Below are 17144 nucleotides of genomic sequence, written 5' to 3'. Positions count from 1 at the left end.
ACTGGGAACTCCAGCTCCTGGACCATATCTTGGAGACCACTAAACAAGTTAGCTCTGTAGCTCATAATAATAGAAACAGCGTCCCTCTGTTATAGCACTTGCAACACTAAGGGTTGTGGGTTTGATTCCCGCTGGGGCCACCCATTTATAAAATGTATGCATGCGTGACTGGAAGTCGCTTTGATTAACAGTGTCTGCTAAATGGCATATATTATTATATATTATGTGTCCGGCTTGAAGGACCATGAAAAACAATACCACCCAGAGAGTGGTTTAAAATAAGAAACATATCGCCCTGTCTCCTCCTACTGTGTCATTGTTCTAACAGGGGACCCACTTTAAAAGACTAGGGGGCACTATTTTCACGTCCGGATGAAAGTGTACCCAAAGTAAATTGCCGGCTACTCAGGCCCAGAAGCTAGGATATGCATAGTATTAGTATATCTGGATAGAAAACACTCTGAAGTTTCTAAAACTGTTTGAATGATGTCTGTGAGTATAACAGAACTTATTTGGCAGGCGAAACTACGCGGACAAATTTATTTTGAGGTCACTCTCTTTTTAATGGATTTTCTATGGGGATCTAGATTTCTAAGGCACTTGCTTGCAGTTCCTATCGCTTCCACTGGATGTCAACAGTCTTTAGAAATTGGTTGATGTTTTTCCTTTGAGAAAAGAAGGAGTAGGGCAGTTCAGAACGAGGGTCGAGTGAAGTGTACTGTTTATTAGAGGCGCATGACCTGAAAGCTCGCTCCACTTTGTTTTTATCCGCTATTGAACGCAGTTTATCCCATCTTAAATTTTATCGATGGGGCCTCCCGGGTGGCGCAGTGGTCTAGGGCACTGCATCGCAGTGCTAACTGCGCCACCAGAGTCTCTGGGTTCGCGCCCAGGCTCTGTCGCAGCCGGCCGCGACCGGGAGGTCCGTGGGGCGACGCACAATTGGCATAGCGTCGTCCGGGGTAGGGAGGGTTTGGCCGGTAGGGATATCCTTGTCTCATCGCGCTCCAGTGACTCCTGTGGCGGGCCGGGCGCAGTGCACGCCAACCAAGGGGGCCAGGTACACGGTGTTTCCTCCGACAAATTGGTGCGGCTGGCTTCCGGGTTGGAGACGCGCTGTGTTAAGAAGCAGTACGGCTGGTTGGGTTGTGCTTCGGAGGACGCATGGCTTTCGACCTTTGTCTCTCCCGAGCCCGTACGGGAGTTGTAGCGATGAGACAAGGTAGTAATTACTAGCGATTGGATACCACGAAAATTGGGGAGAAAATGGGATAAAAATTTTAAAAATAAAAAATAAAAAAAAATAATATATATATATATAGATTATTTACGTAAAAAAATACTTAAAGTTGTATTAGGAAAGTTGTTTGAAATGTCTGGATCAAGTTTACAGGTAACTTATTAGATAATTTGTAGTCATGTTGCCCGAGTTGGAACCAGTGTATTTTCAGAATCAAACACTCCAAGTAATGAACATTTTGGGGATATAACGAAAGAATTAATCGAACAAAAGGACCATTTGTGATGTTTAATGGACATATTGGAGTGCCAACAGAAGAAGATCTTCAAAGGTAAGGCATGAATTATATGTTATTTCTGACTTTTGTGTTGTGCCTGGCGGGTTGAATTATGATTTTCATGTGTATGTTTGATGGGGTGCTGTCCTCAAATAATAGCATGGTTTGCTTTCGCCGTAAAGCCTTTAAAAAATCTGACACTGTGGCTGGATTAACAAGAAGTTCATTTTTAAACCGGTGTATAACACTTGTCTGATTTATGAATTATTTTTTTATTTTTTTTATTTTTATTTTTTTTATCCCATTTTCTCCCCAATTTTCGTGGTATCCAATCGCTAGTAATTACTACCTTGTCTCATCGCTACAACTCCCGTACGGGCTCGGGAGAGACGAAGGTCGAAAGCCATGCGTCCTCCGAAGCACAACCCAACCAGCCGTACTGCTTCTTAACACAGCGCGCCTCCAACCCGGAAGCCAGCCGCACCAATGTGTCGGAGGAAACACCGTGTACCTGGCCCCCTTGGTTGGCGCGCACTGCTCCCGGCCCACCACAGGAGTCGCTGGAGCGCGATGAGACAAGGATATCCCTACCGGCCAAACCCTCCCTACCCCGGACGACGCTATGCCAATTGTGCGTCGCCCCACGGACCTCCCGGTCGCGGCCGGCTGCGACAGAGCCTGGGCGCGAACCCAGAGACTCTGGTGGCGCAGTTAGCACTGCGATGCAGTGCCCTAGACCACTGCGCCACCCGTGAGGCCCGATTTATGAATTATTATTATGAGTATTTCTGTTTTTGAATTTGGCGAGCTGCTATTTCACTGGGTGTTGTCAAATCAATCCCGTTAACGGGATTGGCGCGCGAAAGGATCACTAAGAAGTTAAACAGTACCTCTCCCTGTGTCAAACCCTCCCTGGATGGTGCCCAGACACAGTGACATTACAGAGACTGAGAAAGAGGTTTACCATTGCTTTTAGCACCATTGAGAACTCCAGCACCTGGACCATATCCTAGAGACCACAACAAGTGTTACAACTAGAGGTCGACCGATTACTCGGAATGGCCGATTAATTAGGGCCGATTTCAAGTTTTCATAACAATCGGTAATCGGCATTTATGGACACCGATCACGGCCGATTACATTGCACTCCACGAGGAGACTGCGTGGCAGGCTGACTACCTGTTATGCGAGTGCAGCAAAGAGCGAAGGTAAGGTGCTAGCTAGCATTAAACGTATCTTATAAAAACAATCAATCTTAACATAATCACTAGTTAACTACACATGGTTGATGATATTACTAGGGTATCTAGCTTGTCCTGCATTGCATATAATCGATGTGGTGCCTGTTAATTTATCATTGAATCATAGCCTACTTCACCAAACGGTTATTTAACAAGCGCATTCGCAAAAAAAGCACTGTCGTTGCACCAATGTTTACCTAATCATAAACATCAACACCTTTCTTAAAATCAATACACAAGTATATATTTTTAAACCTGCATATTTAGTTAATATTGCCTGCTAACATGAATTTATTTTAACTAGGGACAAATGTGTCACTTCTCTTGCGTTCTGTGCAACAGAGTCAGGCTATATGCAGAAGTTTGGGCCACCTGGCTCGTTGCGAACTGTGTGAAGACCAACTTCGCCAAACGGGGGATGATTTAACAAAAGCTCATTTGCGAAAAAAGCACAATCGTTGCACGAATGTACCTAACCATAAACATCAATGCCTTTCTTAAAATCAATACACAGAGGTATATTTTTTTAAACCTGCATATTTAGTTAAAAGAAAGGGTTAGCAGGCAATATTAAACTAGGGAAATTGTGTCACTTCTCTTGCGTTAATTGCACGCAGAGTCAGGGTATAGCAACAGTTTGGGCCGCCTGGCTCGTTGCGAACTATGTTGCCAGAATTTTACATAATTATGATATAACATTGAAGGTTGTGCAATGTAACAGGAATATTTAGACTTATGGATGCCCCCCGTTAGATAAAATACGGAACGGTTCCGTATTTCACTGAAAGAACAAACGTTTTATTTTCTAAATGATAGTTTCCGGATTTGACCATATTAATGACCTAAGGCTCGTATTTCTGTGTGTTATTATGTTCTAATTAAGTCTATGATTTGATATTTGATAGAGCAGTCTGACTGAGCAATGGTAGGCAGCAGCATGCTCGTAAGCATTCATTCAAACAGCACTTTCATGCGTTTTCCAGCAGCTCTTCGTTGTTGTCACGTTCCTGACCTGTTTTCTGTTAGTTTGTGTATGTGTTAGCTGGTCAGGACGTGAGTTTGGGTGGGCAGTCTATGTTTTCTGTTTCTATGTTGGTTTAAGGGTGACCTGATATGGCTCTCAATTAGAGGCAGGTGGTTTTCATTTCCTCTGATTGAGAGCCATATTAAGGTAGGTGTTTTCACACTGTTTGTTTGTGGGTGGTTGTCTCCTGTGTCTGTGTGATGTTACGCCACATGGGACTGTTTCGGTTTTGTTTGTTCGGTTTATGTAGTCTGTTCCTGTTTTCATGCGTTCTTCGTTATACGTAAGTTCTTATGTTCAGGTGCGTCTACGTCGTTTGTTGTTTTGTAGTTATTCAAGTATAGTTCGTTTTCTGTCTATGTCGTGTCTTGTTTAAATCAATAAATCATGTCATCATACCTCGCTGCATATTGGTCTTCAGATCCCTCTCTCCTCTCCTCGTCTGAGGAGGAGGAGGATTTAGAGTATCGTTACAGAACCACCCACCAAATTACCAGAACCAAGCAGCGGGGAAAAGGGCAGCGAAAGCAACCGCAGAAATCCCAGGATTCATGGACATGGGAGGAGATCTTGAATGGAGAAGGACCCTGGGCACAGGCTGGGGAGTATCGCCGCCCCAAAGCTGAGCTGGAGGAAGCGAGTGCTGAGCGGCGGCGATATGAGGAGACAGCACGGCAGCGGGACAGGTACGAGAGGCAACCCCAGAATTTTTTTTGGGGGGGGCTAGAGAGGAGTGTGGCTAAGCCAGGTAGCAGACCTGAGCGCACTCCTCGTGCTTATTATAAGCAACACGTCACTGGTCAGGCACCGTGTTATGCGGTTAAGCGCACGGTGTCGCCAGTGCGTGCCCATAGCCTGGTGCGCTATAGGGCAGCCCCCCGAAAGTGTCAAGTGAGTGTGGGCATCCAGCCGGGGCGTATTGTGCCTGCTCAGCGCGTCTGGTCTCCGGTACGCAGTTTCGGTCCAGGGTATCCTGCGCCGGCTCTGCGTGCTGTGTCTCCGGGGCGCTGGGAGGGTGCAGTGCGTCCTATGCCTACGCTCCGCTCGTACCGGGCAAATGTGGGAGTGGAGCCTAAGGGAGAAGTGCGCGTAGTAGGCACTAGATCTCCAGTGCTCATCCACAGCCCGGTTCAACCTGTGCCTGCACTCTGGAGGGTACGGGCTGAAGTAGTATGCCAGCCTGGGGGAGTGGTGCCAAGGCTGCGCACCAGAGCTCCAGTGCTCCCCCACAGCCCGGTCCTTCAGGTGCCTTTTAACATCAAGCCTCCTGTAGGTCTCTCCAGTCTGGTGGGTCCTGTGGCAGCCCCACGCACCAGGCTGTCTCTCCGTCTCCTCCCTACAGGTGTGCCCGTCTGCCCAGCGGTGCCTGAACTGCCCGTCTGCCCAGCGGCGCCTGAACTGCCCGTCTGCCCAGCGGCGCCTGAACTGCCCGTCTGCACAGCGGCGCCTGAACTGCCCGTCTGCCCAGCGGCGCCTGAACTGCCCGTCTGCCATGAGCCTGCAAAGCTGCCCGTCTGCCATGAGCCTGCAAAGCCGCCCGTCTGCCAAGAGCCTACAGAGCCGCCCGTCTGCCAAGAGCCTACAGAGCCGTCAGCCAGACAGGAGCCGCCAGAGCCTTCCGCCAGACCGGAGCCGCCAGAGCCTTCCGCCAGACCGGATCAGCCAGAGCCTTCCGCCAGACCGGATCAGCCAGAGCCTTCCGCCAGACCGGATCAGCCAGAGCCTTCCGCCAGACCGGATCAGCCAGAGCCTTCCGCCAGACCGGATCAGCCAGAGCCTTCCGCCAGACCGGATCAGCCAGAGCCTTCCGCCAGACCGGATCAGCCAGAGCCTTCCGCCAGACCGGATCAGCCAGAGCCTTCCGCCAGACCGGATCAGCCAGAGCCTTCCGTCAGACCGGATCAGCCTTCAGAGCTGTCCAGCCAGGACCAGCCTTCAGAGCCGTCCAGCCAGGATCCGCCAGAGCCAGCCAGCCAGGATCTGCCAGAGTTTATCAGCCGGGACCTGCCCCTTGTCCCGGTGTTGCCCCTTGTCCCGGTGTTGTCCCTCAGTCCGGAGCTGCCGTCCCTCAGTCCGGGGCGGCCCCTAAATCCAGCGGGACCCATGTCTAGGGTTCCCAGTCCAAGGTCGGTGGCGAGGGTCGCCACCTTGAGGAAGACACAGAAGCGGGGATTTATTATGGTGGGATTGGGACAGCGTCCGGAGCCGGAGCCACCACCGTGGTCAGATGCCCACCCAGACCCTCCCCTAGACTTTTGGTGGTGCGTTCGGAGTACGCACCTTGAGGGGGGGGTTATGTCACGTTCCTGACCTGTTTTCTGTTAGTTTGTGTATGTGTTAGCTGGTCAGGACGTGAGTTTGGGTGGGCAGTCTATGTTTTCTGTTTCTATGTTGGTTTAAGGGTGACCTGATATGGCTCTCAATTAGAGGCAGGTGGTTTTCATTTCCTCTGATTGAGAGCCATATTAAGGTAGGTGTTTTCACACTGTTTGTTTGTGGGTGGTTGTCTCCTGTGTCTGTGTGATGTTACGCCACATGGGACTGTTTCGGTTTTGTTTGTTCGGTTTATGTAGTCTGTTCCTGTTTTCATGCGTTCTTCGTTATACGTAAGTTCTTATGTTCAGGTGCGTCTACGTCGTTTGTCGTTTTGTAGTTATTCAAGTATAGTTCGTTTTCTGTCTATGTCGTGTCTTGTTTAAATCAATAAATCATGTCATCATACCTCGCTGCATATTGGTCTTCAGATCCCTCTCTCCTCTCCTCGTCTGAGGAGGAGGAGGATTTAGAGTATCGTTACAGTTGTGCTTCAAGCATTGCGCTGTTTATGACTTCGAGCCTATCAACTCCCGAGATTAGGCTGGTGTAACCGATGTGAAATGGCTAGCTAGTTAGCGGGGTGCGCGCTAATAGCGTTTCAATCGGTGACGTAACTCGCTCTGAGACCTTGAAGTAGATGTTCCCCTTGCTCTGCAAGGGCCGCGGCTTTTGTGGAGCGATGGGTAACGATGCTTCGAGGGTGGCTGTTGTCAATGTGTTCCTGGTTCGAGCCCAGGTAGGGGCGAGGAGAGGGATGGAAGCTATACTATTACACTGGCAATACTATAGTGCCTATAAGAACATCCAATAGTCAAAGGTATATGAAATACAAATGGTATAGAGAGAAATAGTCCTATAATAACTACAACCTAAAACTTCTTACCTGGGAATATTGAAGACTCATGTTAAATGGAACCACCAGCTTTCATATGTTCTCATGTTCTGAGCAAGGAACTTAAACGTAAGCTTTTTCACATGGCACATATTGCACTTTTACTTTCTTCTCCAACAATTTGTTTTGCATTTTTTAAACCAAATTGAACACGTTTCATTAATTATTTGAGGCTAAATGGATTTTATTGATGTATTATATTAAGTTAAAATAAAAGTGTTCATTCAGTATTGTTGTAATTGTCATTATTACAAATAAATAAATAAATAAATAACCCGTCCGATTAATCGGTATCGGCTTTTTGATCCTCCAATAATCGGTATCGGTATCAGCGTTGAAAAATCATAGTCGGTCGACCTCTAGTTACAACCCCTGATTATTCAAAACCCTTTGCATTCCCACAACACACTGCTCTTTATCCTAGTAATTCAACACATAGATTCTTAGCCATGCATAAAAGAATATCACAGAGACAAGCTGATTAGCATTTGGGAGGATATCAGCAAATGTCATGTCACCAAAAATATATTTTTAAAGATAGTTCTAAATATACAGCTCCACTTCAATACAGAAAGAGACAGAGACAGACTGTGACACAGACAGGGTATCAGAGGTTTACCATTGCTTTCAGCACCGCTGGGTTGCTGAACTCCTGGGCCATATCCTAGAGACCACACTAGTCATTACTTTACACTACTTGCTCAACACTGTTTACAATTGACCATTGGAAAGCTCTGTTACATCCTTTCCAGAACAGTTATAGGCATTCAATAAGTCTGTCGCGTTAAAGTGAGACTTACTTCCAATATGGTCTTAACTGTAAAGCTGACAAAGACATAATTGTTGCAGTGGCAGTGCCATCCAGCATGCAGAACAATGTGCAGATCCCCACTGATGAAGACCAGCCAGAGAAACAGAAACAACCCAGTAGCAGAAGTCTACCATTTTTAGCACCAAGCCCTGTAGACACTCCAGCTCCTGAACCATATCCTGGAGACCAAAACTACTGATACTGAACACTGGTTAATCAACAAGCCAAGTAAGACTTATAGTCATAGGTTCTGTAGCTTATCATACGAGAGTGACAGGGAAAGAGAGATTGGGAGACTGTAACACTCAGATAGAGCTTTACCATAGCTTTTACCACCGTTGAGGGCTCCAACTCCTGGACCATGTCCTAGAGACCACAACAACTATTACTTAACACTGGGTCAAAGTAAGTTAGCGCTGTAGAATTTATTATCAAAAGTTTTGTAGGTTATGATAATGAGTGCCATCCAGTTATTTAAACCCAGACATTTAAACTGGCATTACCATTGTTTTTAGCCCCACCATTGTGAACTTCAGCTCCTGGACCATATCCTGAAGACCACAAAAGCTGTTATTCAACACTGCTTATAGAAAATCAGAAACCATTTGCATAAACACAACACATGTTGTCTTTGACACAGACAGACAAGATGGACAAAGACAGACAGAGACACACAGACAGGGTATCTGAGGTTTACCATTGCCTTTGGCTCCCTGATCACTGGGAACTCCAGCTCCTGGACCATATCCTGGAGACCACAACAACTGTTATTGAACACTTGTTACTCAACACAAGTTAGCTGTGTAGGTCTGATCATCAGAGGTTTTGTAGCTTATCATAGGAGAGTGTCAGATGAATAGAGATTGAGAGACTGTAACACTCTGAAAGAGGTTTACCATTGCTTTTACCACCACTGGGAACTCCAGCTCCTGGACTATATCCTGGAGACCACAACAACGGTTACTCAACACTGCTTATAGACAATTGATCAAAACAACTTGCACAACACATTTTGCCCTTGATCCTAGTATTTCATCACATAGCTTATAGCCGTGCACAAATATCTAGCAAACACCAGCTGGATGTGTTCAGGAGCTTATCACCAACACTCTTCTAAAGATAGAGTACCATACAGCATGCAACACAGACAGGCAGGGTATCAGAGGTTTACCATTGCTTTTAGCCCCGTTAGGTGCTCCAGCTCCTGGACCATATCCTGGAACCACAACAACTCTTACTCAACACTGTTCTACAATTGACCAGGCCAGCATCCATGGATCGGTCAAATTCTACAATATGCTCAATGAACTGGCAACAGGCATGCAAAAATATGATACAAACTGTAACATTATTACACAGCATGCAGCATCTTGCTAGACCTCAACTTTGACATGGATGACAAACATTGAAGACAGACAGGACACAGACAGGGAAGCACAGGTTTACCATTGGGTTTAGCACCCTGACCATTGGGACCTCCTGCTCCTGCACCATATCCTGAAGACCACAACAACTGTTACTCAATACATGTTACTCAACATAAGTTTTCTCTGTAGATCTTATCATCAGAGATTCTGTACCTTATTTATAATAAGAGATGCTATAGCATTTCACTGTAATAACATGTTTATTTGGCCTGATGGAATGGTTCAGAGTACTTAAATGTCTGGTTCAAAGGACCAGGAAAAAGAGTGTCACCCAGTGATTGGTGGACTAACAGAAAGGTGCCAGTTTACCTCTAAAGTGACAGAGAAATAGAGACTGATGAAGACTCAGAAAGAGGTTTACCATTTATTTTACCACCGTTGGGTACTCCAACTCCTGGGCCATATCCTGGAGACCACAACAACTGTTACGCAACACTGTCAACACTGACTTATTGTAAATAATCACTTGCATGAGCACAAAACATGCTGCCCTGTGACCTTTCCCCTCTGGCCATGCACAAATATATTAATCCTTCTCAACGTTCAGGAGTCACATCGCACCAACTTTTGTAGCACATATCATGCAACATACAGTCAAAGAAGCTCCACTTTGATACAGAGAGACAGTGTGACACAGACATGTTATCAGAGGTTTACCATTGGCTTTGGCTCCCTGATCATTTGGAACTCCTGGGCCGTATCCTAAAACCAACAGCTCTTATTCAAAACTGTTCTAAAAATGACCAGACCATGCAAGCATAATATGCTACAAACGTTGGCATTACCACACAGCATGCACCATTCAGCTCAACCTCAATGTAGAGACAGAAAGACACACATTGAATAGGGCTGTAGACACAAACAAGGTAGCCATGGTTTACCATTGGGTTTAGCACCCTGATCACTGGGAATTCCAGCTCCTGCACCATATCCTGAAGACCACAACAACTATTATTGAACACTTGTTACTCAATTCATCTTGGCTCTGTACTTATGATTAACAGAAGTGATGTATCTTATCATAAGAAAGCAACAAAGAAAGAGAGATGGAGATAGACCGGTATCACCAGCTGGATGTGTTCGGGAGCTAATCACCAATACTCTTCTAAAGATAGAGTACCATACAGCATGCAACACAGACAGGCAGGGTATCAGAGGTTTACCATTGCTTTTAGCCCCGTTAGGTGCTCCAGCTCCTGGACCATATCCTGGAACCAACAACAGTTGTTACAACAACAAAACATAAATCAAAACCACTTGCAAACACAATGCATGTTGCCCTTGACACAGACAGACAAGATGCACAAAGACAGACAGAGAGACACAGACAGGGTATCAGAGGTTTACCATTGCCTTTGGCTCCCTGATCACTGGGAACTCCAGCTCCTGAACCATATCCTGGAGACCACAACAACTATTACTCAACACTGCTTATAGACAATTGATCAATACCACCTGCACAGCACATTGTGCCCTTGATCCTAGTATTTCATCGCATAGGTTATAGCCGTGCACAAATATCTAGCAAACACAGACCTTAAGGCGCTATAGAGGGTAGTGCGTACGGCCCAGTACATCACTGGGGCTGAGCTCCCTGCCATCCAGGACCTCTATACCAGGCGGTGTCAGAGGAAGGCCATTAAAATGGTCAAAGACTCCAGCCACCCTAGTCATAGACTGTTCTCTCTGCTGCTGCATGGCAATCGGTACCGATGCACCAAGTCTGGAACCAACAGGAACCTGAACAGCTTCTACCCCCAAGCCATAAGACTGATAAATATTTTGTTAAATAGTTTGTCTGGGTAGCTTTGGGTTATCTGTATTCACCCTTTTTGCACCAACTCTTTTGACTCATCACATATGCTTCTATTAACGTTTATTATCTGTTCTGTCGCCTAGTCACCCCGGACACCTGCACATCAACTCTGTACTGGTACCCTGTGTATATAGCCAAGTTATCGTTACTCATAGTGTTTTTAATCCTTGTTTTATTATTTTTCTCTCTCTGCATTGTTGGGAAGGGCCCGTAAGTAAGCATTTTATTCTTAGTCTACACCTCTAGTTTACGAAGCACGTGACAAATACAATTTTGACTTGAACACTAGCTGGTTGTGTTCAGGAACATATCACCAATTTTGTTCTAAAGATAATTACCATACAACACAGACATGCATGCATAATATGCTACAAACGTTGGAATTACCACACAACATGCACCAGAAAGCTCAACCTCAACTTTGAGATAGAAAGACAAACAGTGAAGACGGACATAGACACATACAAGGTATCAGAGGTTTACCATTGCCTTTGGCTCCCTGACCTTTGGGAACTCCAGCTCCTGGACCATATCCTGGAGACCACAACAACTGTTACTCAACACTGGTTATCTCTGTAGATATTATCAATGACCATTGAGTTCTGTCACAAGTAATGAAAGATACAGCAATAGAGAAATTAGTAATGGTATCAGAGGTTTACCACTGGGTTTAGCACCAATGGGTTTAGCACCACTGGGATTAGCACCACTGGGTTTAGCATCACTGGGTTTAGCACCACTGAGTTTAGCACCACTGGGTTTAGCATCACTGGGTTTAGCACCATTGGTTATAGCACCACTGGTTATAGCATCACTGGGTTTAGCATCACTGAGTTTAGCATCACTGGGTTTAGCACCATTGGTTATAGCACCACTGGTTATAGCATCACTGGGTTTAGCACCACTGGTTATAGCACCACTGGTTATAGCACCACTGGGTTTAGCATCACTGGGTTTAGCACCACTGGGTTTAGGACCACTGGGTTTAGCACCACTGGGTTTAGCACCATTGGTTATAGCACCACTGGTTATAGCATCACTGGGTTTAGCATCACTAGGCTTAGCATCACTGGGTTTAGCACCATTGGTTATAGCATCGCTGGGTTTAGCATCACTGGGTTTAGCACCATTGGTTATAGCACCACTGGTTATAGCATCACTGGTTATAGCACCACTGGGTTATAGCATCACTGGGTTTAACACCACTGGTTATAGCACCACTGGTTATAGCATCACTGGGTTTAGCATCACTGGGTTTAGCATCACTGGGTTTAGCATCACTGGGTTTAGCACCACTGGGTTTAGCACCACTGAGTTTAGCATCACTGGGTTTAGCACCATTGGTTATAGCACCACTGGTTATAGCATCACTGGGTTTAGCATCACTAGGCTTAGCATCACTGGGTTTAGCACCATTGGTTATAGCATCACTGGGTTTAGCATCACTGGGTTTAGCACCATTGGTTATAGCACCACTGGTTATAGCATCACTGGGTTTAGCATCACTAGGCTTAGCATCACTGGGTTTAGCACCATTGGTTATAGCATCGCTGGGTTTAGCATCACTGGGTTTAGCACCACTGGGTTTAGCACCACTGGGTTTAGCACCACTGGGTTTAGCATCACTGGGTTTAGCATCACTGGGTTTAGCATCACTGGGTTTAGCATCACTGGGTTTAACACCACTGGGTTTAGCACCACTGGTTATAGCATCACTGGGTTTAGCATCACTGGGTTTAGCACCACTGGTTATAGCATCACTGGGTTTAGCACCACTGGGTTTAGCACCACTGGGTTTAGCACCATTAGGAACACCAGCACCTGGACCATATCCTGAAAACCACAACACTGGTTAATAACCACCACATACCGTTTAAAGAATGCATGTCTGAACACTGCGTAAAACTGCATCAAATACCACAATAGCAACAATAGGGAAGTTAGGCATCCAGTCAAAATGTGTTCTGAGTTTTGTCACAAGTAATGAAAGATACAGCAATAGAGAAATAGAGATAGAGACTCTGACATTTAGTAATGGTATCAGAGGTTTACCACTGGGTTTAGCATCACTGGGTTTAGCATCACTGGGTTTAGCACCACTGGGTTTAGCATCACTGGGTTTAGCACCACTGGGTTTAGCATCACTGGGTTTAGCATCACTTGGTTTAGCACCACTGGGTTTAGCATCACTGGGTTTAGCACCACTGGGTTTAGCACCACTGGGTTTAGCACCACTGGGTTTAGCACCACTGGTTTAGGCACCACTGGGTTTAGCATCACTGGGTTTAGCACCACTGGGTTTAGCACCATTGGTTATAGCATCACTGGGTTTAGCATCACTGGGTTTAGCACCACTGGGTTTAGCACCACTGGGTATAGCATCACTGGTTATAGCACCACTGGGTTTAGCATCACTGGGTTTAGCACCACTGGGTTTATCACCATTGGTTATAGCATCACTGGGTTTAGCATCACTGGGTTTAGCACCATTGGTTATAGCACCACTGGATTTAGCACCACTGGGTATAGCATCACTGGGTTTAGCACCACTGGGTTTAGCACCACTGAGTTTAGCATCACTGGGTTTAGCACCACTGGGTTTAGCACCACTGGGTTTAGCACCACTGGGTTTAGAACCACTGGGTTTAGCACCACTGGGTTTAGCACCACTGGGTTTAGCATCACTGGGTTTAGCACCACTGGGTTTAGAACCACTGGGTTTAGCACCACTGGGTTTAGCACCACTGGGTTTAGCACCACTGGTTATAGCACCACTGGGTTTAGCACCACTGGTTATAGCACCACTGGTTATAGCACCACTGGGTTTAGCATCACTGGGTTTAGCACCACTGGGTTTAGCACCACTGGGTTTAGCACCACTGGGTTTAGCACCACTGGTTATAGCACCACTGGGTTTAGCACCACTGGGATTGGCACCACTGGGTTTAACACCACTGGGATTGGCACCACTGGGTTTAGCACCACTGGGATTGGCACCACTGGGTTTAGCACCACTGGGATTGGCACCACTGGGTTTATCACCATTGGTTATAACATCACTGGGTTTAGCACCACTGGGATTGGCACCACTGGGTTTAGCACCACTGGGTTTAGCACCACTGGGTTTAGCATCACTGGGTTTAGCACCACTGGTTATAGCACCACTGGGTTTAGCACCACTGGGTTTAGCACCATTGGTTATAGCACCACTGGTTATAGCACCACTGGTTATAGCATCACTGGGTTTAGCACCACTGGGTTTAGCACCATTAGGAACACCAGCACCTGGACCATATCCTGAAAACCACAACATTGGTTAATAACCACCACATACCGTTTAAAGAATGCATGTCTGAACACTGCGTAAAACTGCATCAAATACCACAATAGCAACAATAGGGAAGTTAGGCATCCAGTCAAAATGTACAGCAACAGTGTACTTAAAAATCCCTAACAGATCATAGCAGGTCACCAGCTGATATCCACACACTAGACAGTGATATTTGTCAGAAGGGTGCAATACTGTGCGTAGCAGACAGACAGGGAAACAGACAGAGTAACAACAGACAGCGTAATAACAGATAGAGCAACAACAGACAGGGTAACAACAGACAGGGTAACAACAGACAGGGTAACAACAGACAGAGAAACAGCAGACAGGGTAACAACAGACAGGGTAACAACAGACAGGGTAACAACAGACAGGGTAACAACAGACAGAGAAACAACAGACAGAGAAACAACAGACAGAGAAACAACAGACAGAGTAGCAACAGACAGAGTAGCAACAGGCAGAGTAACAACAGCCAGAGAAACAGCAGACAGAGAAACAACAGACAGAGAAACAACAGACAGAGAAACAGCAGACAGAGTAACAACAGACAGAGAAACAGCAGACAGAGTAACAACAGGCAGAGAAACAACAGGCAGAGAAACAACAGACAGAGAAACAACAGACATAGAAACAACAGACATAGAAACAACAGACATAGAAACAACAGACAGAGAAACAACAGACATAGAAACAACAGACAGAGAAACAACAGGCAGAGAAACAACAGACATAGAAACAACAGACATAGAAACAACAGACATAGAAACAACAGACAGAGTAGCAGAGGTTTAACATGGGGTTTAGGTTTAGCACCCTGACCATTGGGCACTCCACATCCTGGACCATTTCCTAGAGACCATAATACTGGTTATTCAACACAACCTAAAACAGGGTATTCAGCAGCTATCTGATTGTAATATATTTACTCTAACGTCATATCTTCCTGCTGTTAGAGTTTTAACTTTTGACAGAGACATACAGAGATAGAGTAGCAGATGTTTACCATTGGGCTTAGCACCCTGTCCATTGGGCACTCCAGCTCCTGCACCATATCCTGAAGACCACAACAATGACTCATTAGGTACAAAAATATATAAAAACAGACCAAACACGTGACATAAAAGCTAACATATTGACAAGTTGTTGAATCTGTACGTTAGTCATGGGCATGCAGTCTTAGCGACACTTGTACTGCAACTAATATGAACCATACATATACTTCAGGAACTCAATATGACACAGCATATTGAACACCCCAGCACGCAACAAGCAGTGTTCACTATTAAACTGTGACACTCACTCTAAACGAAAGCTAAACTGAGGATGTAGCAGAGACTCTATATTTAGACTGTCAGAGTCAGGGGGATGAATTCGGATTAGGATATAAGTCAGAGTTTTGAATGAACCAAGCTGTCCTCTGTGGCGCAACACTGATACATAGAAAAGACACCAGGGCACAGACACAGACAGGATCACACACACTGAGGTACAGACGAGACGACAGGCAAACACACAGTTGCCTTTAGCACCCTGTTCAATAGGTTGCTCTGCTCCACCATCACCAGTCCCATAACAACCAGTAGAGGTACAGTATATACACATTTTATACAATGGGTGGGTCTAATCCTGAATGCTGATTGGTTAAAAGTGCATTCCAGCCGGTGTCTATTCCACAAGTTTCCACCTGCTAAATCTATACACATTTTACCACACACTCACATACCTTCACTACACACATCAACATGTTCAGCTAAGAAGTCAAGTAAATGTTCATTGAAGGTCACTTCAAGTTTGTTGTCACAACTGAATGAAATGCTTTTCCAATCTGGATATATTAAATCAAGAACTACTCATTCTGATAAATCAAGGCTGTTAATGTAAATGAGAACTCAATTGAGGCGTAAGTGAAGTGTACACGCTCAAATCATCACATATGAAGATTGTTAAAGACATTGGATGACAAAGACGCTGGAGAGACAACATAAATAACATGTTAAAATAACACTTGAAAAAAACGCCATATCAAATTCATTAGCAACCTCAGACAGCTGATATGCACATACTAAAGAGAGGTTTCTATGAACACCTGGAGTTAGTCACTGATTGAGATACATTTTAAGATTTAAAACATTGTAATTAGATGAAGAGCAACATTCAGAAAAACTTTTGGAATGAAACCATAGACAAACAACAGGAAGATGATATGCGTCCCAGTTGACAACTAACAATAGGATGACTGAAAACAAACCATAGCAGGTGAAGAGGAGTCTCTAGCGAGCCCCAGTCCAGCTGGTATTGTAGGTCTATAGTTTTTGGCTCCCTGTCAATCTGGTATTGTAGGTCTATAGTTTTTGGCTCCCTGTCAATCTGGTATTGTAGGTCTATAGTTTTTGGCTCCCTGTCCAGCTGGTATCGTAGGTCTATGGTTTTTGGCTCCCTGTCCATCTGGTTTTGTAGGTCTATAGTTTTTGGCTCCCTGTCCATCTGGTATCGTAGTTCTATAGTTTTTGGCTCCCTGTCCAGCTGGAATTGTAGGTCTATAGTGTTTGGCTCCCTGTCCATCTGGTATCGTAGGTCTATGGTTTTTGGCTCCCTGTCCATCTGGTATCATAGGTCTATAGTTTTTGGCTCCCTGTCCATCTGGTATCGTAGGTCTATGGTTTTTGGCTCCCTGTCCATCTGGTATCGTAGGTCTATGGTTTTTGGCTCCCTGTCCATCTGGTATCGTAGGTCTATAGTTTTTGGCTCCCTGTCCATCTGGTAACG

The 17144-nt window shown here is 45.5% G+C and overlaps 1 protein-coding gene across 1 annotated transcript in view; it reads right to left on the bottom strand.

Annotated features, from left to right (window-relative positions):
• Positions 1–17144, bottom strand: part of LOC129833945 (uncharacterized) — a 32939-nt gene that overhangs the window by 10560 nt on the left and 5235 nt on the right. The window contains exons 9-19 of the mRNA XM_055898759.1: positions 15382–15432; positions 11528–11578; positions 10576–10626; positions 10392–10436; positions 10110–10160; positions 9590–9634; positions 9248–9298; positions 8973–9017; positions 8698–8742; positions 8499–8549; positions 8305–8352 (exon numbers count right to left, since the gene is read on the bottom strand). Of these exons, the coding sequence (XP_055754734.1) occupies positions 8305–8352; positions 8499–8549; positions 8698–8742; positions 8973–9017; positions 9248–9298; positions 9590–9634; positions 10110–10160; positions 10392–10436; positions 10576–10626; positions 11528–11578; positions 15382–15432 (534 nt within the window). The remainder of the gene's footprint in view (positions 1–8304; positions 8353–8498; positions 8550–8697; positions 8743–8972; positions 9018–9247; positions 9299–9589; positions 9635–10109; positions 10161–10391; positions 10437–10575; positions 10627–11527; positions 11579–15381; positions 15433–17144) is intronic.

This window comes from Salvelinus fontinalis, chromosome 34 (genome assembly GCF_029448725.1).
Source record: "Salvelinus fontinalis isolate EN_2023a chromosome 34, ASM2944872v1, whole genome shotgun sequence".
NCBI lineage: Eukaryota > Metazoa > Chordata > Actinopteri > Salmoniformes > Salmonidae > Salvelinus > Salvelinus fontinalis.
This window is presented reverse-complemented; position numbering and strand designations above follow the sequence as displayed.